Source organism: Petromyzon marinus, chromosome 2, assembly GCF_048934315.1.
Source record: "Petromyzon marinus isolate PM22_M1 ecotype Great Lakes invasive population chromosome 2, UKy_Petmar_22M1.pri1.0, whole genome shotgun sequence".
NCBI classification, from domain to species: Eukaryota; Metazoa; Chordata; class Hyperoartia; order Petromyzontiformes; family Petromyzontidae; genus Petromyzon; species Petromyzon marinus.
This window is the reverse complement of record NC_133668.1, coordinates 14382429-14410233: the sequence shown is the minus strand read 5'-3', so window position 1 is coordinate 14410233 and position 27805 is coordinate 14382429. Positions and strand designations below refer to the sequence as shown.

The window sequence follows — 27805 nt, the reverse complement described above, 5'->3', positions numbered from 1 at the left end:
GTTATCCACTCCTATATTCAGAAGCTGTCAGCTCATGCCTTGAACATCACAATGCTTACAGCGCAGAGCCACGGCCGAAGACGTCGGCGTCAAAGTGCAAACAGCTGCCAGGTTGAGCAGAACGAATCCGCAGAGACACGTGCCCCCCCCCCACCCCCCATTGTTATGCCCCCCCACCAGAAGTGGACAGCCCCCGGGGGCTTGAGTTCCTGCAAGTGGCAGAGACTTGGGTGCTGGTGCAGTGGGAGCCTCCAGAGGGCCGCGTCTCCAGCTACCGCATCACCTACGAGAGTTCCAACGAAGGCACGCGGGAATTCCCGCACACGCCCCGAGTGCGCGTTGGCCCCTCGTCCACTCTGCCTCCTGACGTGGACCGCGCGTGGCCGCCCGGCTCCCGCGGTCCGTCCGACGAGATGGGCGTCCTCGCCGCTCTGGGCGAACACTCGGTGGTGCCGGTGTCCTCTCTGAAGCAAGGGGAAATGGAGCTCGGGTCGGAGGTCGTCACGGCGCCCGAAGGGGTCGCCCTCATCCTCTTCGGCGGTGACGTGGAGGAGGCGAACATCACAGGGCTGACGCCCGGCCTGGAGTATACCGTGCGTGTCTACGCCACATACGGCCAGGACGAGAGTGTTCCCCTCACCGGCTGCCAAGTCACAGGTGCCTTCCTCTTCAGATTAATTTTTGTCGGATTTGTTTTTATATTGTTGTGGTCATCGTATTCCACACTTACCCAAACCTATATCCCACCCATCCTATACTCATCCCATCCGAAATGCGTCCCATTTGTGCTATTATTGGGGGCATAGTTTGAGGCAAAGAAACATATTTCTGGAGTTTCTTCAGTCAATAGAGCCTCACATCGCGTGAGGGAATGTTCCAGAAGATGGTGTCGCTAAACCTGGTGTAAATGGTGTAAACAGTGACTTCACTGCGTGTCTCTTCTTCAGTGGCCTTGTTCAACAATAAATGATGTCCCCTTCATGCTCTGTAAAAAGAGGAGTATCGCAAGGCACTGGTGTAGTATGTGTGACCCGTACCCACTGTGCCTTGATCTTCCCTGACCGTGATCGTTATCGAGGACATAGGGCGGTCATCAATAAATGATGAAAAAAAAGTTTTGTTAGCACTCTGCATCGTTTTCCTTGGTTCCGATGCATGATCCTCCTCCTTGTCAACTGTGACACGACTCGCTATCGCTCCCAACACCGGCCACGTGCACACAATGACTTTCTGAGAGGTCGACCAGGCTCCCAGCACACAGGTACACCAACGGACCTGTAATATCAACGTGCTGGCGTCACGATTGGCCCCTTGATAAAGGTCTCCCTCTTTTCTAATTTCTTAGGGAATATATCTCGTCCAGTGGTCACGTGACTCTGGCAATTGAATCACGTGCCTGCCGAACCTGTATTTGACGAAGGGTGTAGCCTAATGTACCACTCATTTATCCTAGCCAACCGCGACCCAGCAACATTCACAAGGTTTAAGTAGTGCGAATATATGCACCATTTACTAGTAACACAACCACACTGGTTACATATGCATTATACATGAACTTGGCTAGATTTACATGAGTATGAAATCAGATATTACATTTATTTTCCGTGCAATAATATGTGACAAGGTTGAGCCCACTAAGCTCTTTTCACTATAGTCTGTTGCCATGTTGTAAATTAAGTTTATTGATTGAATTCGGGGCAGCTGCTCAGATTGGACCACTGTCAGGCAGGTATTGGCTATGTGCATGAACATGGCCATTACAAGGCTCTTGAGCCACCGGCCAGGTGTCTTGACTACGCGGCTGTACCATGAGCGTTCGAATAGTTTGCGGGACTTCTAGGCGACTCACAGGGCCCACACCTCGTTGTGTTGAACGTGTTTGCCTTGGAGACGAGCGCACTCTGTTCTGTCTCTCCGCCTGCATCGTGTCCCCAGCGATCCCCGCACCCACGGACCTGCAGTTCCACTTTGTGACGGCGTCCGGCCTCACGGTGTCATGGGCGGCGCCCGTTGGCGTGGAGCTCACGGGATTCCGCGTGGTGCTTATGCCGCGCGACCGCAAAGGCCCCACGCTGGAGAGGAGCCAGAGCCCAAAAGTCACCACCACTACCATCAATGGACTCCTGGTGAGGCCACGCCTGGCAGGGCACTTCTCATCGCAGACATCGTGGATTCCTTAAGCAGGGATTAATTTCTCACTGGATGTTTTCCAGGTCGTTCTCTAAGAAAACATTTTGGGGCGGTGGCACATGACTAATAGCCACACCCATGGAGAGGTATCCTCGATATAGTGTGCCGGGTGCGGAAATATTTTCTAGCTCGCTGACCCAAACAAACTCGGCTACAATGAAGCCCTGGTCATAAGTCTTGCGGTGCAGTGAGTGTGAGTTGATTCTTATTATCATGGTTCTGTGTGTGTGTGTCACTAGGGAGCAGTGGCAAAGTGGTTCCTGTACTGTGGAAACAAATCAACTGACCTGAGTTTGATTCCCGGCCATGATTAACATCAGTGGCAAGTGATATATCATCCAGTCCTTGGCCTTCCTAAATGAATACCTGGAGCAACGTACAAACATCAAGACTGGATAGACAATGGTTGCCATAGTGCTGGAGACACCACCCCTCATGCGCCATAGTAGCCTTAATATGCGCCTTCTAACAAAGCTTACCCAAATACTCCAGAAAGCTCAAAATTGGGCTTCTGTCATCTTGTACAAGTTAGAATACAGCTTCGATGTATATTGGAGTTGTTACCGTATGTTGTTCGACATGTCTGACGTTTCATTTCACGTGTTTTTGGAACTGCAATATTCAGTTCCTGAAGGATCATGCCAAACAATATCCTGTAGACATCAAAGAGTTGCTATCTAGGTCATAAGTGGCAGCAATGACTTTTGAAAGCAAAACACTTTCCATCGCAAAACCAACACGGCACATTCCACCGCTTTATTACAAACACACGGGTGTCCTCGTAAGAGGGCGTGCTGGTGCGCAGCTTCAATCACGGCATTTTAGCGTTGATTTGCCTGGGACTACGCGTTGTTCTAGAGGCACTGCCCCCGCCATCGCCCGTGGCCTGTGAGCGCAGCGAGCCATAGCGCTCTACCAACCTGCCAGAATTTGCAACCCCACACGACCTTTTTTGTAGCCCTTGCAGCGAGGCCTGGCATTAACGTTTCCAAAATTGCCACTTTCTCCTGTAGAAAAACATCGAACAGAAGCTGCTTTTTTTAATTGGAATGCCGGATCTATCAGAAATGTATAGACTTTTTCAACGTAAGCATGAAGCATGAACTCAGGCCCATTTCCATCAACTTGATGGATATGAAAACACACTATATACCATATTTTTATGTTCTGATCAAAAGTGAACACAATACCAGTTGACGGACTTTTATTTAATGCACATGAAGTATAGATGAATCCCAGTTGACTGGAAAGCTGCATTTTAAATTATCGGAAGGGAATAAAATGTAAATGTAACTTCTTTGGACTGGGTACACGCTGCCTTCGTGGAAATAGCCATGGAAAGGTTTCAGTATTTACAACTCTTACAGATTCGTGCCAATCCCATTAACCCACGTATATGTGAATATTCACAGTGTTCTATCTGAGATGTGCTGAGCCCCCTTTTATAAATGATGGCAGAGGAGGGCACAGTTAACTTATCACATTCATGCAGGTCATTTCCTCATTGTACTTTCCCTTTTAGTCTCTATTGTGTCACCCATCCTTCCTCTGGCAATTATAAAATGAGTACTTATTTATTAGGAAGTCAACAGTGGTGTCCCTATGGATAAACTGGCCCCCATCATAGAAATGTGGAATATCCACTCCTGGCTTGGGTCCACTAATGGAAATGAGCACCACCCAAGGAGCTTTGTCTTTGACTTTCTTTCAAATAAAGTTTATGTAACACCACTGGTTCAAAGCAGATTCATCTTTAACTGTGTTTTGGAAGTAGCATCTCCAACGCAATGTGAGTTGCACATTGCGTTGGAGATGATGATGGTTGCTAACGATCCACATGAAATGCAGCTACTTAGTGTGACTTGCTTGCTCTCGCAGCAACAGCAGCTTTTGAGTAACAATTCTAACATCCTTCCCCAGGCTCAGACCGAGTACGAGGTGTCCGTGTATGCCTTGAAGAACTACCTGGCCAGCAAGTCACTGCAGGCATTCCAGAAAACACAAGCAAGTAAGCACTGAGTGGAAGATAATTATATTTGTGTTTTGTCTTTTTCTCCAATTTTATCACGATTATGCTATCAGTGTGATATCAAGAGTCGAAGAATCAATTTGCATCTCTCACAGAGAAGTGCGGCCATTCATGTTGGAGAACGAGGAAGTGAAAATTACCAAGCCCCTGAGATTATATCCAAGTGACCTCTGGTTCACACAGTAGGGGCAAATCCACCTTGCAGCAGAGTGTAATGCCTGTCACGTGACAGTCAAACCAATAATGTTTGTTTTCATATCTGTAATTTAGCCCAATTCAGTGAATAGCCACATTTTATATATATTTTTTCTGCAGTCATTGGTGACTCGGCTGAGATTATCAACTCACTATACTCGTGAGCACAGTTATAACCACAGGCAGCTGCCTGAATTCAAACCCAGGATATCAGCGGTGCCTGCTCAGCACGCTGACCTCCAAGCCACCCAGACACTTTTTGGCGTTCGCTGTCGAGGGGGCCTCATGACTTATATATCTAAGATTGCATTCTCCAAACCTTTCCCAGAATGTTTCCTTTGCAGGGGCAGGGCCGAGTGACCCCTGCTTCTGGACGCGATTTGGCTCCAGGCCTCGGCACACGATGCTTGGATTAATTATCATGGCCTATGAGGTCCCGATTCAGTGTGGGCTTCTGTTGCCAGCACGGAGTTGGCACGCTAAACAAAAACACTCACTCTGTGGTTTAAAGCCAGCTCTTTCCCTTGCAACGAAGGGCACATTTATTAAATATCCCTGCTTCTGTCCACTCAGCAGTATGTGTGTATGTATGTTGTGTTTATGTTTGACGGGTAGTCGATCGGCAGGTCACGTGTGATGAGGTAAATTGTGGGTATTCCCACCTCTTCCATAACGTTTGGCCAACGTGAAAGAGAAGGCAAACGTATCCCTCTAGAAGGGCTCTCAGGAACTCCACGGTTGTGGAGGCTCTTCCCCCTGAAGGACTGTGGCAGAAGGAGGGTGCGATTTGTAGTGACATTGGTGAGTGGAAAGCGTATTGGAAGGGTCCAGCTTAATAATATATAACTCCAGGCCTTGCTGAACAGAAGTGTCTGTTCATCGTCTGGGTTCTTTCGGTAAAGTCACGTAGAATGGAGATAAAATAATAAAAATAATAGCATAAAATTTGATTCTGTTATTATTCTTTTTATTATTATTTTTATTATTTTATCTCCATTCTACGTGACTTTACCGAAAGAACCCAGAAGATGAATCCCTGCAGTCACGAAAGCTTTAAATAGAAGTGTCTGTTGTCGAGGCAGGCTTATTTGAGCGCGTTGCCGGGTTGGTTACAACTGTCAGAATTACGGGGTGTTATTGGCAGTCTCTGCACTCACAATTAATAATGGCGTCGTAACAGATTCTGATTTAATTTAATTATTTTGGTGACTTCAAAATATTTCTTTTGACAATTACAACTATTCATTCCAAACGTGCGTCGGTAAATCACTGAAAATAATCTTGTTAGATGTGTTTTCCCATGATAATGTAAATTCAATTGCAGCTATTTTTCACACAAACATATGCAATGTTCAATGCACATTTAGAAAAAAATGTATATATAAAATAGCATCTTTGAGTGTAGTGGAGTTAATAAAAAAAACAATAGACTGCAAATATAAGCTTCAATTGTTACATTTCATGAGACATTGATAGTCCACCCATTTGATGGGAGCAGCTTTGTTCATGTCCAGTATTCCCTCATTATTCACAAACTTGTTATCTGCAATTTTGGCTATCCGTGAATCACATCTGAAACTCTACATGACTACATCAAGAGGGAGAAATGAAAAATGAGATCAAGTGTTGAGAGATAAAGCGATTAGATGAAGTAATGAGAGAGAAAATATTTCAATAAATAGATGAGAGAGAGCTTCTCAAAGCTTTAGCAGCATCTGCAGTGGTTGTGCATACGATATCCGTAGGCCAATATCATTATCCGCGAAAATTTGCTATTTACGAGCATCCCTGGAACGTATACCTCATGAATAACAAGGGAATACTGTAGTTCCGAGCATGTGTGAGTGCTGCTGCTGATGATTATTTTGACGCTGCTACTGATGATGGTCTGATGATGCTGATGATGATGATGTTGCTCTTGATGCTCCCACTGCTGATGACAGTGATTCTGCCGATGATGATTGTGCTCTTGCTGCTGATGCAGGTCTGTACGCGCCGGGCAGGCTGCGAGCCTTGAGTGTGACGGGCTCCACCGTGCTGGTGGCATGGCGCTCGCGCGCCGTGCGTCTCTCCGCGTTCCTACTCATCGCTACGCCGCTCTCCAACGAGGGCCTCTCAGCCGAACGGCTCCTCAGCCCCCTGCTCCGTGCCTGCACAATCACCGGTGTGCCCCCTCTCTCGCTCGCTCGCTCGCTCACTCATGCAAGTACGAAGGGAAAGAATTTCTCCGTGTAGCCTTAACAGACGGTTGGGGCAAGTGCTGTTAGCGAGCACCTGTGAAGGCCGGCACGGCACGTGAGGGGGTGGGTGGCCAGCACCCCACCTGGCCGCCTTTGTCTCCCAAGTGGCGATGTTTTCACATCACACTCGGTACTCGGTTGAGGCTGAGTCAACCTAGGGGAGACCCAGGATAGGTTCAGATAATTGCCACTGGTGTTGGCCGTCAGTGGGAACCAAACTCGTGTTGCTGGATTCGTAGCATAGCTCCACACCCACATGTACACACACACACACATTCAATGGTGTGCTGCACCTCCGATAAGCACGGTTGGCTACATATGGCGCGAAAGAAGTTCAACATGCATTCCCACTCACATGCCCTTGCACACGTAGACGTGTGTGTGCTCACAACATGCGGCGCCTGTTGATAAGGCCCTGCTGTTAGGGTGCTCAATTTCATGTGCATTACCTGACTACCATTTACCTCCTATTACGGCAACCGCCGTTCACTTTAATAGAAATGTATTCAACTAGTAGAGTTATATTAAAGCACCCTCAAATGACCTCTATCTGCTATAAAAGCATTCATATTCATGAGATATATTCAAGCAGTCTTTAATGTTCTATTGTAGGAGTTGCGCTCTTATTATTTCACTGACCATAACCCTACAGTTATACTGTATGTATGGTTGTTGCGCTAAATTCAGATATCTTCAATTGAAGATCTTCAATTGAAGATATCTGATTTGAAATGGAAACATTGTTAATTAACAGATCACTTTTAATATTTCACCTGACAGAGCTCATACACATTCTACCACATGATAAAATATACAATTCCATTTTCTTTTATTTATTAAAAATTCTCTTAATGTTTACATATAATATACACGATAATATTTTCACTCTGCAAATTCCCCTTCCAAATTGGATTAATTTTGCCTGGAATTTTCCAAACTCCCATTACACTGTTTAGCACATGCGACCAATATTATCCATAATAAAGGTTTTTTGGGTTAGATCGCGTACAGTATAAATGTGTATACGATTTATATTTCACACCGTTCACCGTGACTGCCCTCAGCTCCTAAAATGCACCAGCGGCCAGGCAGCCAACCTTCGCTATGAAAATCTGGCCGCAAGACCACATGCTGCTTTTTTACTGCCAGAATCCACCAGTAGAATTTGTCCATTCCTTGAATATTGAGACTGGCTGTTATTTTCCATCAGGTCTGTCCCCTGGCGTCACATACAGCATCAGCATCTATGCGATGAGAGAAGGTTCCCGAAGTCAGCCAACTTCCATCACCGTGACAACAAGTAAGGCTCCATCTCCACAGCGTCGTTCCTCAGCTCCGTCACACCACTTTGGTTCGGTCTGGCTCGGAGTTCTCTGGATGCTAAAGAGAACTGGAATTTCTTCCGTTCATGTGTTCTATCTCTCTCTCTCTGTGGCAAACATGTGATGATACTTTCCAATGCTTTATTCATGTTGGTGTTGTAAATATTTTATATTGAATTAGCATTTTGGAGCGCACTGCCTCGTGTTGAAAAATACATACTTTTGTTGATTCAAAGTTGTATCGGGGAATGTGGCAGTCACCCAACTACTCACCACATTCATATAAATCAATGTAAATCAAACCAAGGCCTTACAAAAAATAGAAATTCATACGCATGGAATAGCTTTTCTTTGATTGAGTGAAGAAATAAACTACAAATCAGAAGAGGAGTCCGTCAAGGAAATATACACTCTAAGGTGATTCACAGCAATATTTTAAGATATTTGCAAAAAAATGGATTGTAGAAATGAAAGCGTGAACAAAAATGGAGAACCATATTACCTTTATGACCTGCCCCTGCTGGACATCTGTGGAAAAGAGCTTCATAACTCATCGGGTTTTTCCAGGATAAATAAAGATTCTTATTCTGATATTAGATTTTCTGACGGCACAGTCATCATTACCAATGAAAATTACGTGAAGTGATACAAATTAGCATTACAAAAGTCACACGAAATAAACTACAAAAAGCAACAATTGTTGGAGGGACACACCTGGAAAATGCAACAGAATTATTGAAGGTGGGCCAGGATTAAAATTATTAAATAAAGTAGTGAACAATAGCAGCATGGAGTGATTTTGGAACCCTAAATTTGATTTTGGAAAAAAAAAAAATTCTTTAAAGCATTTTCAATTTGTGCACATGGCCCCAAATGAAATATGGATCAGAAATATGAAAATGAAAACTGACGAAGATAATGGAACAAAAACTGAAAAATTGTGCAAATAAGCATGGAGAGATGCATGTGTTGCATTACACTGAGAGACAAGAAGATGGACACACAGATAAGGGATTGAAAGATCATGGATTGCAAGTACAAATTAGAGATATAATTGACTGTTAATAGACACAGGTTTGCTTGGCCAGACCAGACCGCTGGAAGGCATGATAGCCAATGGATGAGACTGGTGACAGAATGGCGGCTTAAGGAGAAAAATGGCTGAGACGTATATGTATGTAAGTTGAACTTCTTTCACACCGTACGTAGTCAACCATGCAAATTGGAGGTGCGTGGGAAGGACAACTAACTAAGCATAAAAAGTAGTTCTAAAGAAATTAGTGTTCAATCTAGATGACATAAAAGTGCATAGCTCCAGCAGCTTCATAATATCGGAAGAGCGTTCCAGAAGGCCGCAAAAGCGCATCTGAAAGCACGCGATGCAGTGACCGTCTTTGTTGAGTGGTTTAGCCAAAAGCCACTTCAAGGATGACAAGAGTTTGCGTGATGGTTTATGCTCCTTGACGAAATCAGCACGGTATTGTGGTTAATTTGTGGAAAACACTTTGTGTGTATTGAGTGCGACATTATACGACAACTGCGGAGATGGAGTAATCGAGATCAGGTCGTTAGCGGGAGTGACATAGATTATAACATAGCAAGACCCGGGGGTGAGAGAGGGTAATGGTGTGAGGAGGCCTTCAAGCAACGGGGGATAGAACATAACTGATAATAATAATAGTGATGAAGAAAATTGTATGAAAGCCCACCAAGCAAATAATTTCCGTCCTCTGCCGTACATTTTAAATAATTGACTTGTAATAAACCATCGCGGTTTACTTCCGATGCCACACAATCAAGAAGGTAATATCTTTTGTGTTTAGTTTGTTGTCCTGCCCCTGCGCCTCTGATTAGCACGGTTGGCTGTGTACGGTGCAAAAGAAGCTCAACATACATACGACTTGGGAAGGCGGCTTTGAAAGGGAAGGTGTATAATACAGCACCACTTATCATTGTCATGTTGTTGTCGTCGTTGTGGCAGAGTTTTTGGGAGCTGCCTCTCCGACCTTCCTGCGAGACGGACGTAGTGATCACGTGGGAGCGGCCCCGGGGCAGCTCCACACAACGGTCACGTGGAGACCCAGTGGGGGCAGCACAGAGCATCACGTGACCTGCCTGCCAATCGGCGACAGCAGCCCCGTGGTGAAGGTGCAGACGGACAGATGGGCGGGTGGCGGCAGTGGCATTGGAAGGACGCGCATGACTGTGAAACCACTAAATTTGGTTCCGCTGAATCCATTCGTCATTCACTGCCAATTAAATAGATTCGAGCGACAGCCAGTCATGTGAATAATCTGTTAGAATATGATCGTCACATGCTTCTGCTCGGATTCAAAGAGAGCTAAGGCAGAGAGAATGTGCCTCCATAATCATAAATGTTTTTCATAACCGTTTATCTAATAGTCGATGCCATAACAAAATGCCTTCCTGTCTTAATTTTAAGAGCACATTGTCATCAGTTGAGCAATTGTTTCTGATGTGAACTCAGTAACTTTAGGATTCTTCCACCATTTAATTTATGCAATGAGTACCTGGTGCACTAATGTGTGTGTGCATTGGGGCTCGGGATGGGTGCGAGGGGCTGGTAACCCCCCCACCTCCAATTTATTTACCACAAAACCATGTGAAAAATATCCAACTAAGCTTGTGTCGGAGACCCCGAGGGGACAGGCGTCTATGACGTCTCCTGGCCAAACCCCATTTTGTTTGAAGCCAGGAGACTGAATCTTTACCCTCGGGGTTCCTCCAGAAACAACAAAAGCCACTGCAGGTTGCCACGTGAAATGTTCGAACACTAACTGCGGAGGAGAGGCTGCCACTCCTCTGTCGGGAGCTGGACCGGTACCGCCTGGATCTCTGCGGTATTCAGGAGGTCCGGTGGACCGGCTCTGGCTCCTGCCACCATGAGGGGTGGACAGTCCTCTACTCGGAAGTGGCTCTTCTTCTGAACAAAAGAATGAAGGGGACTTGGGAGCGTGGCGGTGGGTGTAGGAAGCTGTAAGCTCCAGGCTACTTTGGGCTCATCTTCCCATCAACCAGAGGTGAGGAGTGGTGGTCGTGGTTATTTATGCCCCCACTGAAGATGAACATCAGTGGAGGAATATAGGCAAGGCCGATGAGTCAGATGCCATCTATGACCTCCTGTCACAGGCACTAGCTAAAGAGGCTCCTCAGGATAGAGTAATTCTGTTGGGTGACTTTAATGCCCAAGTTGGTCGTGATGCTGGCACCTGGTCTGGAGTGATAGGAAGGCATGGGCCAGATCAGCTCAATAACAATGGTAGTAGGCTGCTAGACTTTTGTGCAGCCCATGGGCTTGTAATTACCAAAACGCTGTTCCAGCATTGACGCATCCACACAACATCATGGATGCACGCCAGGTCCAAGCAAGAAAATCTGCTGGACTACATAGTGACGGAACAGCAGATGCAGGCCCATGTCCTTGACACCAGGACCTACTGTGGAGTTGATCTGCCCACTGACCATCGGCTTGTCACCTGTTAAATTCGCCTGCCATTCTTCCACTCCGGTGGGTGGATGTACACCCAGGACCCCATTCAAACCCACGGTGGCCTGGTCTCAGCAAGCTGATGAAAGTTGCAAGCGAGAACTTCATCATTGCTTGCAGCTGGGGTTGGAATCGTCCCCCACTCCTCCTAATGCCGAGGGGAAATGGGCGAGGTTTAGGACTGTGGCTCGTGCAGCTGTAATAACTGCGTTGGGTACACGGTCCAGACCTCCCCAGAGATTTTGGCTGACAGAGGAGGTGTTCAGGCTGGCTGAGACAAAGCGACATGGTCACTCTCACCGTCTACATCATCCCACGTCAGAGAATGAGGGGGCTTACAGCAGCCTTCGCTTGGAGGTTTGGAGAGCCGTGAGGCGCTGCAAGGATAGGGGGTGGTTGCGGGTTGCTGAGGAGATGGAGTCATCCTCAGTAGCCTGCGATCACAATTCACTCTTTGACTCCATAAAAAAAGTAACTTGCAGTGCCACACCTATTACCATCACGAGGGGAAAGGACGTGATCCAATCTCTGACACCCAGGAACAGGTATACAGATTTGCTCAGCATTTCTGTGAGGTCTTGGGGGAGGGGAAATCCCTCAGCCTAGAAAACATGGGGCAAACTGGGGATGACCCTGCTGAGACTGCGGTGCCTCAAATATTGGAAGAAGTCGTCACCCCCTGTGAGTGGCTGGCTGAGGTGCCACCTGTTGAGGTGTACAGAAGGCAATCCACAGTCTGAGACCAAAAAAAGCACCGGGCAGAGATGATTTCCCAAGTGAAATGCTGAGGGAGGGTAGCGTTCGTGCAGACTGCCCTACATGGCATCATAATTACATATTCTTGGTTCTTTCGGTAAAGTCACGTAGAAGGGAAACAATAAAATAATACAAATATACGCGACTTTACTGAAAGAATCAAGAATATGAATCCCTGCAGTCACGAAAGCTTTAAATAAAAATTATAATTACAGTCTGGATCACTGGATGAGTTCCGCAAGATTGGGAGGATGCCCTGGTGGTCCCGCTTTTTAAGAAGGGGGACCGCACAGACTGTAACAACTCCAGGGGAATTTCCCTCCTCAATGTGCTGGGAAAAATCCTGGCAAGGAGAGGCTTGCAGAGCACCAATGTGGTCTCAAGAAAGAGCGGTCCTGCACAGATGCCATATTTTCTGTCCGTATGTTACAGCAGAGGTGTAGGGAATTCCAACAAGACCTACATCTCTGCTTTATTGACCTGGTCAAGGCCTATGATACCATCAGTAGGCCTGGGCTCTGGGTTGTTCTTCGTGCTTTCAGAGTCCCTGACACTCTGCACACGATCATTAAGGACCTTCATGCTGGTGAGCAGGCCCGGGTAAAACTACGTGGCTGGGAGTCGGAGCCATTCCCTGTACACCTTGGGGTGCGACAGGGATGTCCTCTGGCTCCAACATTATTTAACATCTATTTCGACCACGTAGTCCGTGAAGCCTTCAGTAGTTGTACCGGAGGAATTTCCATCTGGTACAGATACAATGGGAGGCTGATCGATGCCCAGGTGCGGTCAAGGGATGGCTCCCTATTGGTCAACCACGTTATGTATGCCGATGACCTGGTAATTGCGGCTCAATCAGAGGAGGAGTTGGAGGCACTGCTGCTGAACCTGAAGCTTACCACTAAGAGGTGGGGCCTTACCATCATCCCCACCAAAACCATGGGCTAGAGAAGAGATGGAGTGATGTGGTACAGGAGGACGTGGAGCTGAGTGGACTTGCCGATGACTGGTACCAGCGGTGTCAAGATCGGCCTCTGTGGAGGAGGCTCGTGAAGGCTGCTACTGGGCAGTTGGAGGCAGTCGCCCTCCAACAACAACGGAGGGCGGAGGAGCGACGCTCACAACAACAAGCGGTGCACCGGGTGGCTAAAGCACAGCAATTTGGCACAGTAGGGGGCACAGGTGGTGCATCAACCAGTCGTCTCAGTCAGTCGACCTGTGGCATCTGGGTCTGCACCGTGACCTCCTGCCAGCGGGCGTTCGACACTCACGTGGCCTCAACGTGCACATAGCCTGGCACAAGCATCGTGGTGACGTCACCGCCACTTAGTGGCGAATGGCGGTTGTTATTATATGTATGTGTCTTTGACATAAGGTGACTTGTATGTAAGAGTGTGGAGGAGTGAGCGGTAATAGTTCGCACACTGTGCGACAAATCCGGTTTCCTGAATGAACTTCACAGACGCCGCTAACTTCAGTGCCGAGTGAAATATACAAACCAGTCCTTTGCCTCCCTTGGGTCGAGTCAGCCTTAAATGACTACCTTGTGCGATGTTTCAACATTGGTTAAGTGGTCAGGCAAGATACTAGCCACAAACAATTCCCTCATGCGTCGCACTGGACTTGATAGATACTCGCTAACTGCACATTCTCCAAAAGCCAATTGGTGCTACGTGGGGCATCTCTGTGTTTGTGATCTCTCGTCTGTTTCCGTACGGTTAGCTAACGCTCCCCGGGGGAGCGGAGGCAGCCACGCTGCGGGGGCTGCGGCCCGGCGCGGTTTACCGCGTGCTCGTGGAGGCGATGGGTCTGGACGGACGCAACACCTTGCTGGACGAGACTCTGAGCCTGAACAACACCGGCACGTCCCTCTCACACACGGCACACCCACGGACACCCAATCACTTGCATAAAGTCCGGAATAGGGCTGTCTTGATTATTTAATTTGTTGATTAATCTACCAATCATGAGTTTGATTACGCAAACAAAAAAAGGAATTGGGCAAAAAAATAAGTCTCGCCTCTATTCCTTTGTGTGCCCGATGGGAGATAATGGGTGGGGCTTGATGATGTCATTAAGCATCATCAGCCAAGTCATGCTGGGCATGGCTGCTCATGGTAGCCACCATTTATAAATGGGCCTGAGTCATCGACAGTACCACAAAAAATCATTATATTTTGTCAAGCAGTCATTTAAATTGACAAATCAGCCCAGCACAATATGCAAGTCACTGCTCCAGTGATAGAGTTGCATTGTTGTGATTCAGAATCACAACTCGAATCTTATTATTTTTTCATGTTTATTTTGTATAGATTTGTTCACTCCATTAACCTAAATGAAACATGAGCATATCGTCCGCACAAATAGAAAACAATCGCTTCCCACAAGCGCCAACTGCATGCTTGCAACCCAAGCATAAGAAGCCATTTCAATAATTGAATCGATGCATTCATTGCTATTAAGACTTCTTGTAATGCGAGTGTAGACTACCATCTTTTGTTACGGCTGACCAACGATAGGAAATGTAAGTTCAAATCCGGGTTGATTTCTTGATGATATTGACAGGCACAACTGAAGGGGCCGGAGAGGCCAGGATCCTGGACGGCTGCCTGGAGGGAACCACGGGCACAGCGTATGCCCCCGGGGAGCACTGGGAGCAGCGCGCCCAGAACGGGCTGCTCCTCACGTGCACTTGCCTGGGCGAGGGACGTGGCCATGTTCGCTGTGACTCCTCCAGTGAGTTAACAATCGCTCGGACCTCACCCAAGGGCTAAACATAGAACCTAGGACATAGAACGCTGGACATAGAACTTACAACATAAAATCTATAAACATAGAACTTGAGGCAAATAACATAGGAGACAGACTCGAGCACTCAACATTGAATCCAGGACACAGAATGTAGGACAAAGAGCCCAGCACATAGAACACGGGATGTAGAGTCTAGGGCACAAAACCATGAACATAGAAGCTAAAACACGGAAGCTGAAAAAGGACTCACTGGGCTTGTGCTTAAATTAGAGTGGTGTGTAATAAGCAGCCCCATTGTCATTACAAAATGACCGTGATGCATTGATGAAATTATTGGCTTCTGAATGTAACTCTAAGAATGGTATAAATCATTATTACCACTGATAATGAAAGGGTGGTGTAGATGTATTTTGTTCATGTTTTAAGGGTTCTCTTGCAGTAGTCTCACCAAGAGATGCTATTTCCAGATGATCAAATAGAAATCTAGTGTCTGTAAATGCTTGGCAAATGAGTAAGAATATGGGTGCATGCTCACGACCATTGGGAGTTAGCCATGACTTGGCATGCAGTGGCTGATTCTTGGCAAGAGTTGGGTTCATTTAATAACCTCACAAATGAGCTTACTTTTGTCTTTTTAGGGTCGAGAGAGGTTTTATAAATGAAAAATAAACAAAAATAAATAATTTAAATAAAGGTCCTCAACAACATTTACTCTTACTGTATTTAAATATGTTTGCAGAATCGTGACATGACAGTTACTTGTGTAGTGCCATGGAATGAGTCACTGTAGCGCGTGCCGCTGAGAGATTGGTAGACAATAGAATTCGGGGTAACAGCCCGTTCTACCAGGTGCACCTGTGGGCATGGCACGGAGCCCTCTGGGGGATCCAGAGGGGTGCGGGGCCAAGGGCGGAGCCTGGCCACGTTCAGGATTTAAGGCGAGTTCCGACTCACAGTCGGGGCTGCTGCGATCTGGAGTGGAACTCGTTGTGCCGTCGTCGTACTGATCCCATCTTGCCAGCCGAGAGCCTGCCTGTGTACCTGTCTGCGTACCTGCCTGAGTACCTGCGAGGGACCCTGGCCATCGGGCCAGAAGTTGCCTTGCCAATTCTATGGGGTTTGGAGACCGACCGTGCTGTCGGGGCGAGCCAAGGTGATCGGGCCGGGTCGACTGCTGCCGAGGTGGAAACGGCTGCGACATGAGTACCTGGAGGACGGAGGTCAGTGGAGGAGGGCGATGCAGCCCAGGTGGCAACCTCGATTGGGAGGCGGCAGGCTGCGGGGGACGCCTGGAGGCAGCTGGCAAGCGGAACGGAGGTACCGGCATGGAGGGAGGTGGTCTCTGCCAGGCTGAGCGAGAATGCTGCGGAAACTGAGGCCTCTGCTGGCCAGCGGGCGCAAGGCAATAAGAGCGAGACCATTAAGGTAGATGCTGGGCCTGTGGGGGCAGGACGGTACCAGGAACGAGTGGGGCGTTGGCGCGGTGGACCGGGTGTGAGTTTCACACCGGTCCATGCTAGGCGACACAACTGCGTTCGGGTGGCCTTTAAGGAAGACGTACCAGATGAAGTGACCATGGACCGTTTGAGTTTTGTACGGACAGTGGTGGTGGGGATGCTACAAGTCGAGCCTATGGACCTGTTTTGTTTATTATCCTTGCCGGGCGGCAGGGATTTCGACGTTAGTTTTAAGACGAGCAACTTATTGCAGCATTGCCTGACTCGGTTCGAGGAAAAGGCAGGCGAGAGGCCTCTGTTTCTGCTTAAACTGCAACTATTGTCAGAACTAGATACGAAAATGGTGACTCTTCCTGTATAACGAGGCACTACCAGATCACGATGTGGAGGTGTGGTTGCGACAGCACTGCCATTTGTTGTCAGGCTGCAAGCGGGTCCAAGACTTGCTAGGCATCTGGACGGGTGCCAGACAGTGACGGGTGAGGTTGAAAGCGGCGTATCCCGAATGCCCTTAATATTGGCGGTAGTAGGCTACGTAGTATGAGGGGCAACCCAAACTCTGCAGGAGATGTGGGGGAAGAGGCCATCTGGCAGCAGCATGCGAGGCGCGGATGTGCTACCGCTGCAAAGCGCTGAACCACGTAGTGGAAGAGTATAGAGTCCCGGCACAGTGTAATCTTTGTGGAAGTGGGGATCATTTGTATCGGAATTGCCTGGAATCATACGCGAATATGATCCGGGCACACACGAGTTAGGTGACTGAGGGAGGAGATAGAGGGACAACCGAGGCCAAGTCGGAGCACACCGAACAGCCGGGCAACGGATGACTTGAGTGAAGAGATGGCCGGACAGGGAATACCACTGCTGGACGAGAGGGAGGAGGGGGAAGCGTCATCTGAGGAAGGGGAAACATCTGCGAGCCGGCGGGAGGAAGGCCCCAAAGCCAATGGGATGGAGGAGGCGGCCCCTGAGCCAACCGTGGCCGACTGGGCGGAGGAGGTGGAGGTGAGAAAGGACGAAGAGGAGCAGCAGAAGAAAGGCAACAGGAGGGGCACGTTCAAGAGGGCAACAAAGAGGAAATGGAGGACATCGAGTACCTCATCGAGATCTGCCCCCTTGCGTGGACCTCAGCCGTCAGGCTCTTCGACAGACCCGGTGACGTTCGAAGAAGAAATGGCAGCAAAGATGGACCAAGGGAGGGGGTTACCCCCAAAACTCAGAAGTGTGGAAAGACTACTGGATCTGGTCGACAAAAACTGTTACCTAGTGCTGGAGGACGTTTTTGAGCCGGACTAGACACTTTCGAGCATGGAACCCTCCGTAGCATCAGATGAGGAGTAATGGTACATTATTTGCAAACCTTGAAAAAAGACATATACTTATTGCAGGAGTGCCACCTACCGTACTCTCTCGGTCGGGAAAAGCTGATCGAGTCCTGGGACGGGCACTGCTTCTGGTCGGGGAGCAACGCCAATAAGAACACTGGGGTGGTTATCCTTTTAGGAAGTAGAAGCATCACGGTACAGGAGACCCAAGAAGTGGTCCCTGGCCGATTCCAATATGTAGACACCACATACGGTGGAACAGCGTTTCATCTAATTAACGTATATGCCCCCACGCAGTATACTGAGCGAGTAAAACTGTGGGATAGTATGGCAGCCCTGCTGACTACACGGAGGCACGTCATCTTAGGGGAGGATTTCAATTGCCCGCTCTGCCCATCAGATGTGCTGCCTGCATCCGGGAGTCAAAGATAGACCCCTCTTCTAGGAAATTAGGTGGTCTGGTTAAGGACTTCGAATTAATTGACACTTATCGGTTGTTGCACCCAACGCGCCCGGGTTTTACTTGGACAAGTAGCTCGGGATCTTTGCATTCAAGAGTAGATTTTCTTTTTGTCTCTGCTAAAGTTAAAGCGGAGAGTGTGGAGACAACCGTTTTCTTTTTCGGATCACAAGCTGATTGCCGCGAGGTTTCGAATTCCGGGTGGACTGAGGTTGGGGAGAGTGATACGGCGGATGAACACGAGTCTCTTAGCAGATGAGAAGGTGACGAGGGTTTTTATCAAATGGTATGAGGAATGGAAAAGCCTGCAGTGCTGCTTTGGCACTATGACAGAGTGGTGGGGCATGGTTAAGAGCCGGATAAAAGGTTCTTTTTTTCAGGCACGCAGTAAGAGAAAGAGTGTCAGGAATGCGTTGAGGGGTCTGAATGATCATTTGGGAAAAAGCGCATAGGTTGCTGGAATTAGGTTTCCCAGTGAGTGGGGTAAGGCAGCTAAGGGATCAAATCTCCTTGACGCTGGAGAAACGAGCTGCGCAGCTCGTTTATAGGGCACGCGTTAGGGCAATGGAGGAGGGGGGAAAAGTGCACACGGTTCTTTTTAAAAAAAGTGCCGGAAGACAGAAAACACAATCCGAGAGTTGGTCAGCCCAAGCCTGGGCAGACTGACACAGAAAGAGGGAATTGTAGGGCAGCACAGGAATACTATGCAGAACTATGTGGAAGTAAGACGTTGGAGGCAGAAGCCTGAGACTTCATCCTGGGGGAGGTCGAGCAGAAGATCAAGGCTCCAGAGGAAATTAATGGGCAAGTTCAGATGGAGGAGCTGGACGAGGCAGTAAGAGGGCTATGTCGGCACAAAACGCCAGGGCAGGACGGAATACCGGCTGAATTCTATATTATATTCTGGAACACCATCAAACACGACATGCAACGTTTGTATATTGAAATCTTGGAGGAGGGCCCAGTGCCAGAACCCATGAGGGGAGGGGTGATAACCCTTTTATATAAGGGGAAAGGGGGGCCGCAGCGACCTTGGGAGCTGGCACCCAATCACCCTGTTAAACTTGGACTATACGATCTTGGCTAATTCCATCGCAGCACGTCTGGGGAAAGTGGTAGAGGAGGTAGTAAGAACAGACCAGACATGTGCAGTCCCGGGCAGGTGAATTTCAGACAACCTTGTCCTACTAAGGGAGGTTCTGGAATCCACGATAGAGGGAGGAGGGCCCCTGGGGCTCCTTAGCTTAGACCAGGAGAAGGCCTTCGATCGCATTTCGCATTATTTTTTGTTTTCAGTGCTGGCACGTATGGGGGTAGGGGAGCTATTGGTAGGTTGGGTACGAAAATTATATCATAAACTCTCTGGCAGACTGATGAAGGGGGTCCTTTTGGAGGCGAGTGAGTGAGAGAGGGATGCCCCATGTCGCCGGTCTTATTTGTCATGTGCATGGAGCCCTTTGCCCAGGCGGTCAAAAATAACCAGAGGATCAGAGGGGTGCACATCCTGGGGTGCAGAGAACAGGCAAAAGTAGCTATGTACATGGATGATGTCGTGGTTTTCTGTAGGGACGTATCCTCGGTGTGGGAGGTACTAGAGCTCACAAAACGTTTTCTTTTGGCCTCAGGATCCAAGATTCATGTGAACAAGAGCGAGATGATGATTTTTGGCGACCCCAGGCTATTTGAGGGCCGCCCACCAGAAATAAGAGTGCAGGCAGAAGGGATTAAGGTCCGGGGGGTCACCTTCTACCGGGAGGACTCGGCAAAGAGGAATTGGAAAGAAAAGATAAAGGCGGTGAAGGGCAGGTTGGCCAGGTGGACGAACGGGAGCCTTACAATGGAAGGAAGGATCCTGGTTTTGAAGGTGGAAATACTACCCGCAGTCAATTTTTTGGCATACATATTCCCGCCGGGCGCGCAAATGGCACAAAAAATAGAGACACTTCTTCAAGTTAATCTGGGGAGGCGGGATGGACCGGGTGAAAAGGGAGACTATGCACAAAAACTCTGCGAACGGTATGGGGTGGGGGGGGGGGCGCCCCTAATGTCGCGCATGCCCTCACCACGATCTTTGTAATACGTTGCGCTTGTTTTTTTCCGATGAGTTCCAGGTGAAAGCCTCATTATTTATGGTACAGACTGGCATGGCTCCTGTGGAGACTAGGGATGGCTCTATTGCCATGCGGCAAGCCCCTTGCTTGGACACAGGGGTGGTTATGTGCCGTGGTCAACAAGTACATTACATAATATTAGCCGGCTCGGGTAAGAGAGTCATGGTGCCCACGAGGTGTTCTTGCCAAGATGGGCAAGAGGGAGGCCTGTGCGAAGGTGCTAGGTGCACGAAGTGCCATACACAAACAAATATGGGAGAACGTGGCGTCTGAGGCCTTAACAAAAAGGCAAAGGGATCTATCCTGGCTGGCAGCCTGGGACATGTTCGCATGCAGGAAGTTCATGTATTCCAGCCATATGGCCCGCACCCCTAAATGCCCGAGAGGCTGCGATTCGGATGAGTGTACGACTCGCGTCCTTGTGCAATGCCCCTTTGCGCAGGAGGTGTGGGAGCTATGCCAGCCTCTGCTGACTCTCTTTTATCCAGTCAAGGCTACAATGCCAAATATTATTTGGGGAGTCTTCCGACGGAAGGCAGGAGGGGCTTGGGCTCAGACAGGGGCCGTAGTAGGAGCCATAAAAGAAGCCCTGTGGAAGGCGCGTGGACGGGTGATCAAGGGCGCCTATATGACACCTTCCGAGGTGTACCACCTAGTCTGGAGGCTGATCGACAGGGTGGTGGAGGTTGACAGGGTAAAAATAGGCAGCAAAGCAGCAAAAGAGAAATGGTGGTGGCCTCCGCCTCCATGTAGCACGGGATCAAGTAAGCAGTGCTTGGGAAAGTTCTCTGCCACGGCACTGGAAATAGAGAAATTAGTGTTTTGTTTCTACGACAACCGCGGACACTTGTTTCAAAATGTAGTGGATGGGCCGGCAATTTTTTTTTTCCATTATCGGTGTACTCGATGTGGAGGGGTGCGGTATAGGATCCTGGTATCGCGGAAGGGTCCCTTGTACGGGTTGTGGTTGCTGTCACGGAGTTTTTCGACTGTCCAGGACAGTGGATTGTTCAAAGTTGAGATAATAATAAAACTTTTAAAATACGTTGTGATCTTCACCTTCTTCAAGCTGTGGATCTGGCAGCATTGTGGCTGTCCCAACCCGATGTGTGGTTATCCCCTAAGGCTGTGAAGGACGGAATAAAAGAGAGAGTTTCTCGGACTAGTGTAGTGTGCTAATTCACAGACACTTGTACAGGTTCAGCACGAGCAGGCACGATGATCACATTGAAGTGTTCTCATTGTGCACGTTGAGTGCGGCGCTTGGCTACGGATCCCCGGTGCTGGAGAGACTTGTGTTTTCGATACCTGTGTAACTGCTCCGCAGAGTGGTGCTATGACAGCCGGCAGAGCTACCGCATCGGGGAGCAGTGGAGCAAACGCTCTCATGCGGGACAAAAGCTCCAGTGCACGTGCCTGGGCAACCTGCGTGGGGAGATACTCTGTGAACCAGGTTAGCCACTTTCTTTGCGCAACATCACACAGGTGTCACTGTCTGCTCCCACGTGTCCTAATCTTCCCGTTGGGTGTACTACACCACTTTCACGAGAACCGTTTTGCAGTCTGTCCTCCCACACTTAAACAAGGCGCAGCTGATGTGTCCCTCCTCCGTATTCTCCCTCACCCCCTTCCCCAGTTGGGCCCCCTGAACGTGCCGAGTTTTTGGACGAGCCGCCTGGCTCCCGCTCACTGTGCCGCGTTGTGTTTAGATGAGAGCGTGTGCTACGAGGGAGGCAAGGAGTTTTCGGTGGGGCAGCAGTGGGAAAAGGTGCATGAGAGCTCGGCCTGCTCGTGCGCCTGCCTGGGAGGGAAGGAGGTACGTGCACTCTACTTTGAGGCAATGCTGCAAAGCTCTGTCGTGGAAATGTAAAGGATTGCGAGGTCAGAGAACCTCATAACATGTGTTGGTGAAGTATTTTTCCACCTAAAATTGGAAGATGGCTCATCCAACACCCTGGATTATTCTAAAAAGAGTTCTAACATGTTTTGTTCCACCCACATGTCCAAAAATAAAATTATCCAGGCTGTATATTCCAAACAAATTATGAGTGGTTTTGTGGTGACCGAGATAATTTGCATAAACTTGTGATGTCACATTCACATATTTTGCAGAGCTGGAGGGTTATACATATTCCTGTTTTTTAAAACTGTTACGGATTGCGACATAAACACTAACTGGTTCCACTAGTGCAGCCATAAACACACCGTGTTATTGAGTAATTAAGTGACTCCTCTTTGCAGAAGGTGCACACGTAACATGGATATGTGAAATCATTGACCCAGGGTTGAATCCCCGGTGGTGGAAACGCGAACAGATAACGTTGTCACTTTACGTTTAAAAGGTTTCTTCTTTCTCGACTCAAGGTCAAAATCCAGCTGGGGGTCAACTCGGTCCATCGTCTCCCCAGAGTTGACAATGAGTAGCACTTCGAAGAAAGTTATCCCTGCTATTGGAGTGTCGAATTTCCACTGTTGATTCAGTCCTGCCAGCAGAGATGAGCACTGGTTAATTTAGTTTGAGACTGATTGACTTTTTGCACAGCGGGATCGACAGATAGAGAACAGCATCTTAACATCGTGTATGCGTCGATGTGGCTTTACTTTTAATTCAGGGCCGATGTGGAGATCGAAGGAGTAGGAGTGGTGGCCGTGCTGGGAATATAAACTTCATCTGCTACTTTTTGACAGCTGCAAATTCGAATATATAAATGGAAATCCTCAACAGTGGAAAGATGAATTAACGACTCAACACGGTATAATTATAAATGGTCATTGATTAAAAATAAACCTACATATTCTTGGTTCTTTCCGTAAAGTCACGTAGAAGGGAAACAATAAAAGAATAAAAATATAAAACAATAAAATTATCACGACGTTTCGACTGCAACACAAGCAATCATCATCAGGTGTGAAAAACACAGCATGAAAATGTGTTTTTTCACACCTGATGATTGCTTGTGTTGCAGTCGAAACGTGAGAATTTTATTTTATATTTTTATTATTTTATTGTTTCCCTTCTACGTGACTTTACCGAAAGAACCAAGAATATGAATCCCTGCTGTCACGAAAGCTTTAAATCAAAATAAACCTACAGTTAATATTGGTATTTCACTGTAGCAATCTTAGTGAACCCACATCTCAGGGTGCATCCATAAAATTACAGGTGTGTACGAAATATAACTTTGGAATTTACAGACTTCTGGAGCAAGTTATGTTTGCGATAATCTATTTAAAGTTAACACGACTGAACTGTGTGCTCACTTTAGGCTGAGTTTGAATGGCAGAGGCCCAATCCACACATGTACAAAAAAAGACATCTTGTGCTAAACACTTTGTGGACATATTTTTACGTAATATTGAATTATTATCAAACATAAGCAACAACTTCTGCACGTTGAAAACTGCAGTTGTGTTCACTGCACACCATATTAATCACAGGAACACAATTACAGTATTTCACCGACTAACGCGGCTCGGCAAGCGACATGCATATAAAGTTACTGCATTCTTTATCCATTACAAGCAGCACGCCCAAAATAACAGAGGCTGGGATCACTCTAGTGACGTGTGGGGTCATTGGGAATAGATCTGTTACTCATTGAGGATGTAAGCACAAGCAGGCTTTTATTACGTTCGGGCCCAACACCTTGAAGGCCTCACAAGCGGAGCCTCGTCAGAGACGCCAAATTCATTCTTCTCTGCCAAAGGCCAGCTTTACGATCGGTCGCATTGTGCAGTCTGTGACGAGTGGCATGGAGACAGGCGGCTTTGTATGTGTGTTGATGTTGAACTTCTTTCGCACCATACGGTGCTAATCGGAGGTGTGGGGGAAGGACAACAAACTTGACACAAAAAAGCAGGTCTAAAGAAATGAGTTTTCAATCTAGATTAAAAATTGCATACAATGGCTTCCTATTATCGGAAGAGCGTTCCAGAAGAGCACAAAAGCACATCTGAAAGCGCGGCTTTGATTGTGCAGTCTTACACGGCACATTGCAATGGAAGTGTAAACATGGAGTTAATTAACCAGCGCCAGATGTGAAGCTTTGAGTCGCCAATATGTATACAATTACAGAAATTGTTCTACATTCCATTCGTGCCCAATTATTGTTCGAGTTCGTCTTAGGAAAAATAACATTTAATTCACCCTTAAACTCAACATCATTCAATGTATAAAATAAATATTTGTTTAATGTCCGGATGTATTATGTATGACAGCTGTTATTTCACATTTTGCATTGCTCTGTTGCCAATTTTCTGCAAGGGCCTTTATTACAGGTCTGAGTAGTTGCTAATGATATTAATAATCAACACGATAATTCACCACACGTAACATATGCCTGAGTGCAAACATCTGTCCTGTGCACACATGGGCATACTTGTACATCGACAATGCTGCCCTTTGTGCTAGACTGCGTGCCTGCGCATAATAATGCAGTCCTGCTTCCATGTGATCCTCTGTCATCGTATGACGTTCACACGTAGGCTTGCGGGATCTCTGTTTCGTATTGAAGTGTATTCGATTTGTTGTATCAGCCTGGCCGGCACGGTGGCAAAGTTCCTCTCTCAACTCGTAATTGGAATGTGGCAATTGCAGATCTCAGTCTGGGTTCCAATTCAGCTCACCTTTCCTTCAAGGTGGCTAGAATGAGCATAACTTCGTGGGATGTGAACAATGTTCTACGAAGAGACCGTTCCCTAATGTAGGAATGGAATTTCCACCATTCGCTCAGGATCGCCAATGGAGATTAACACCGTCAAGTGCTCTTTAAAGAACGGGACGGGGTAGGGGGGGGACAACACCATTGACTTATAGTCAACATGTGTTTACCATGCACACGCCAAGGAAATATGTTACCACTCAACAAGGGGCCATCCATTTAGTAGGTACGCAAAAATCTGTCAATACTTGACCCCCCCCCCTCCCTGTACGCACGCTTGACGCACCCCCCACCCCCCCCCCCGAATCCTATCGAACGGCCGATATTTAATCTACGCAGAAACGATCAAGGATTAATATGAACGCGTTTAAGCAAACAGTCCACCGCCGGACTAACGCATTTGAAGGCCAATGTAGACAAATTATCGAGGCTTCACCCCCCCCCCGTTTCCTATGCGTACGTACATTGTCAGTAGACCCCCCCAAACGCAAGCGTACGTATTTGGGTTACCCCCCCATCCCTGCTCCATGCGTACGTACTAAATGGATGCGCCCCCCCAAGTACACACAGCACGCACGCAAATCATCCGCAGACGCACGCACTCCTTGCGTCATGAACACATTATTTTCGCACGTCTTCGCGCGTGTATTATCGGCGCGCGTACGTAATGGCTACATTCTCCACTGGCGTGCGTTCCCTCCTGCAGGGTTGGCAGTGCGATTGCGAGCGACTGCGCGCCGGACAGCAGCCCTGGCAGGGTCCTTCCTCCGCTCGCACCGCGCAGCTGGCTCGACAGTAGCGCCGCGAAGCAGAGGCACAAAGGTGCTGCCTTCTGCGGCGAACGTATTCCAAGCGTTGCTGTTACACAATGCAGTTACTTTGTTACCAGCAGTGCACCCTTGGGGGTGGTGGTGGGGGGGGGGGTTGACGTGTCTAGTTTAGCGGTGGTGCCCTCCCAGCCCCATCCTTTCCCTGCCAAGTGACCGGCAAAACGTTGGCACATTACTGTTATACGTGCCTGGAAATGTATCAATGCCCTGGGTGGAGCTGCATGTTGCCCAGTGAATGTTGTTTTGACAGGTGGCCCAACTGCCGTGAATATCGCACCTTGTTGATATTTTATGTTTTTCGAAAAGCTTAATGCATTCGCTTTGTTTGGCAGAATTATATGAGTGCAGTTATTTGATGCATTTCCTTAAATATAAAAGAATGAATGATGAATGCAGGACTTTATTTATACCCAGAGACAGGACTTGGCTTAAAATTCGCAATCCCTTTGTAAATAGTTATAACGCCGCTCCATGAGGTTGGTTTAAAGGTCTGTTGAAAAATCCTGCCAAGTGTTTTTAATTTGAGGTATTTTTGGGGGCTTGTTTTTGTTCCTCTTGGCATCCCTCCAGTGTCTGCCCTCAAAACATCATTAATGTAAGACTATCATTTGGGATAATTCGCTGAGATGCCATATTTCAGGCAACACTTTAATATGTTTAGTAACCAAGAGAGAGAGAGCCACAGCTTCGCTCTGATGCAAAAGAACAGTTGTTTTAGATTTCAGACATACAATTTACATGTCAGCATTGTTCGTTTGTGTAAGAAGCTTAAGAACCACGTGCAGTGAGCGACTTCCGAGACACATCGAGTAGAAGGCTTCTTGTTTATTAAGAGCACACGGGGCGATACATTATGTAACGCAGCTACACATTGGCGATCCTAACACATAGCCCATCTCCGGCATACGCTACGCTAGCTGTCCGACTAGCGCAGCGACGGCGACGGAGGGTCTTGCAGAAGATCAGCCACGTGGTCGGAGACGAAGCGATGACCAGCAGCGACGCAGCCAGGACCCGCAACAGCATCCGAACCTCTGGTTCGGTCCCCCTCTTATATGCCTCCCGGCGCGGCCAATCCCCGCCTCTGGCCACGCCCCCTTCCAGAACCTTACAGCAGGTTGCCGCAGCCTCTGGATTAACTCCGCCTTTCACCTTTACCCAAGATACGCTCCCCTTATAATGAGGCATTACGCAATACCTCCCCCCCCCCCATGACTGCAATTACCTCTTCAGGCCAACAAGTCATTTACACACGTAGGAGGGTAGTCTGCTTTCATGGACCAAATGGTGATGTTTTAATTAAGCGTCTGTTCCTTTGTTTTCTTTCAGAGATCAACGTGTGCTGTCTGTTATGCAAGATACAACACCCGCCATGCACATCTATCTCAGGATCATCTGTATTGAAACAGTGGCTCTTTTGGGCTCGATGAGTTGTTCTGTATTTTTTTCTATTCAAATCAGATGTTTCATTTGAATCATCCCAGCATATTTACTAAAATAGTATACAATGCAGTTTTGTCATTAACTTTTCTCATTGTGCATGGGGCTCGTTCTATATGTCGAGGATGGTTTTGTAGTGTTTTTTATTTTTTATTTAATTACCTGAAAATGGGGTTCTGCATCTTTTAATCATTAGTTACATATTCTAATACCGATGGTAGGGCTATACCAATAGCATTGTTATTTTTTTGAATCCTTAGCCTCGATACACAAAGTATTATGCAAGTTGTATATCTCTACCATTATATTAATGTGTAGGCACTATGTATTAACTGTATAAATGTCAGTACTTTTTGTTACTTAAATATCTCTACCTTGTATGAAATGCAGAGAATTGCAAATATATTGCAGTATTGTTTTAATAGTTAGCCCAGGATGAATAGGGGAATAAAAAAGTTTTCCAGAATAAAATTCAGTCTTTGTTGGAATGTTCTTCACTACATCTGCCAATGCCTTTTGTGCATCCTTCC

At 47.6% G+C, this 27805-nt stretch overlaps 1 protein-coding gene across 2 annotated transcripts in view; it reads left to right on the top strand.

The window, feature by feature from the left end:
* LOC116946857 (fibronectin-like) overlaps positions 1-27746 on the top strand; it is a 78243-nt gene extending 50497 nt beyond the window's left edge. For both annotated transcript variants that reach the window (XM_032962077.2, XM_032962085.2), the window contains exons 43-54: positions 181-657; positions 1936-2126; positions 4111-4198; positions 6399-6578; positions 7865-7954; positions 9958-10124; positions 13963-14101; positions 14806-14976; positions 21672-21797; positions 22054-22160; positions 25712-25827; positions 27165-27746. In XM_032962077.2, the coding sequence (XP_032817968.2) occupies positions 181-657; positions 1936-2126; positions 4111-4198; positions 6399-6578; positions 7865-7954; positions 9958-10124; positions 13963-14101; positions 14806-14976; positions 21672-21797; positions 22054-22160; positions 25712-25804 (1829 nt within the window). In that variant the 3' untranslated portion in view covers positions 25805-25827; positions 27165-27746. The remainder of the gene's footprint in view (positions 1-180; positions 658-1935; positions 2127-4110; positions 4199-6398; positions 6579-7864; positions 7955-9957; positions 10125-13962; positions 14102-14805; positions 14977-21671; positions 21798-22053; positions 22161-25711; positions 25828-27164) is intronic.
* The last annotated feature ends 59 nt before the right edge of the window (positions 27747-27805 follow it).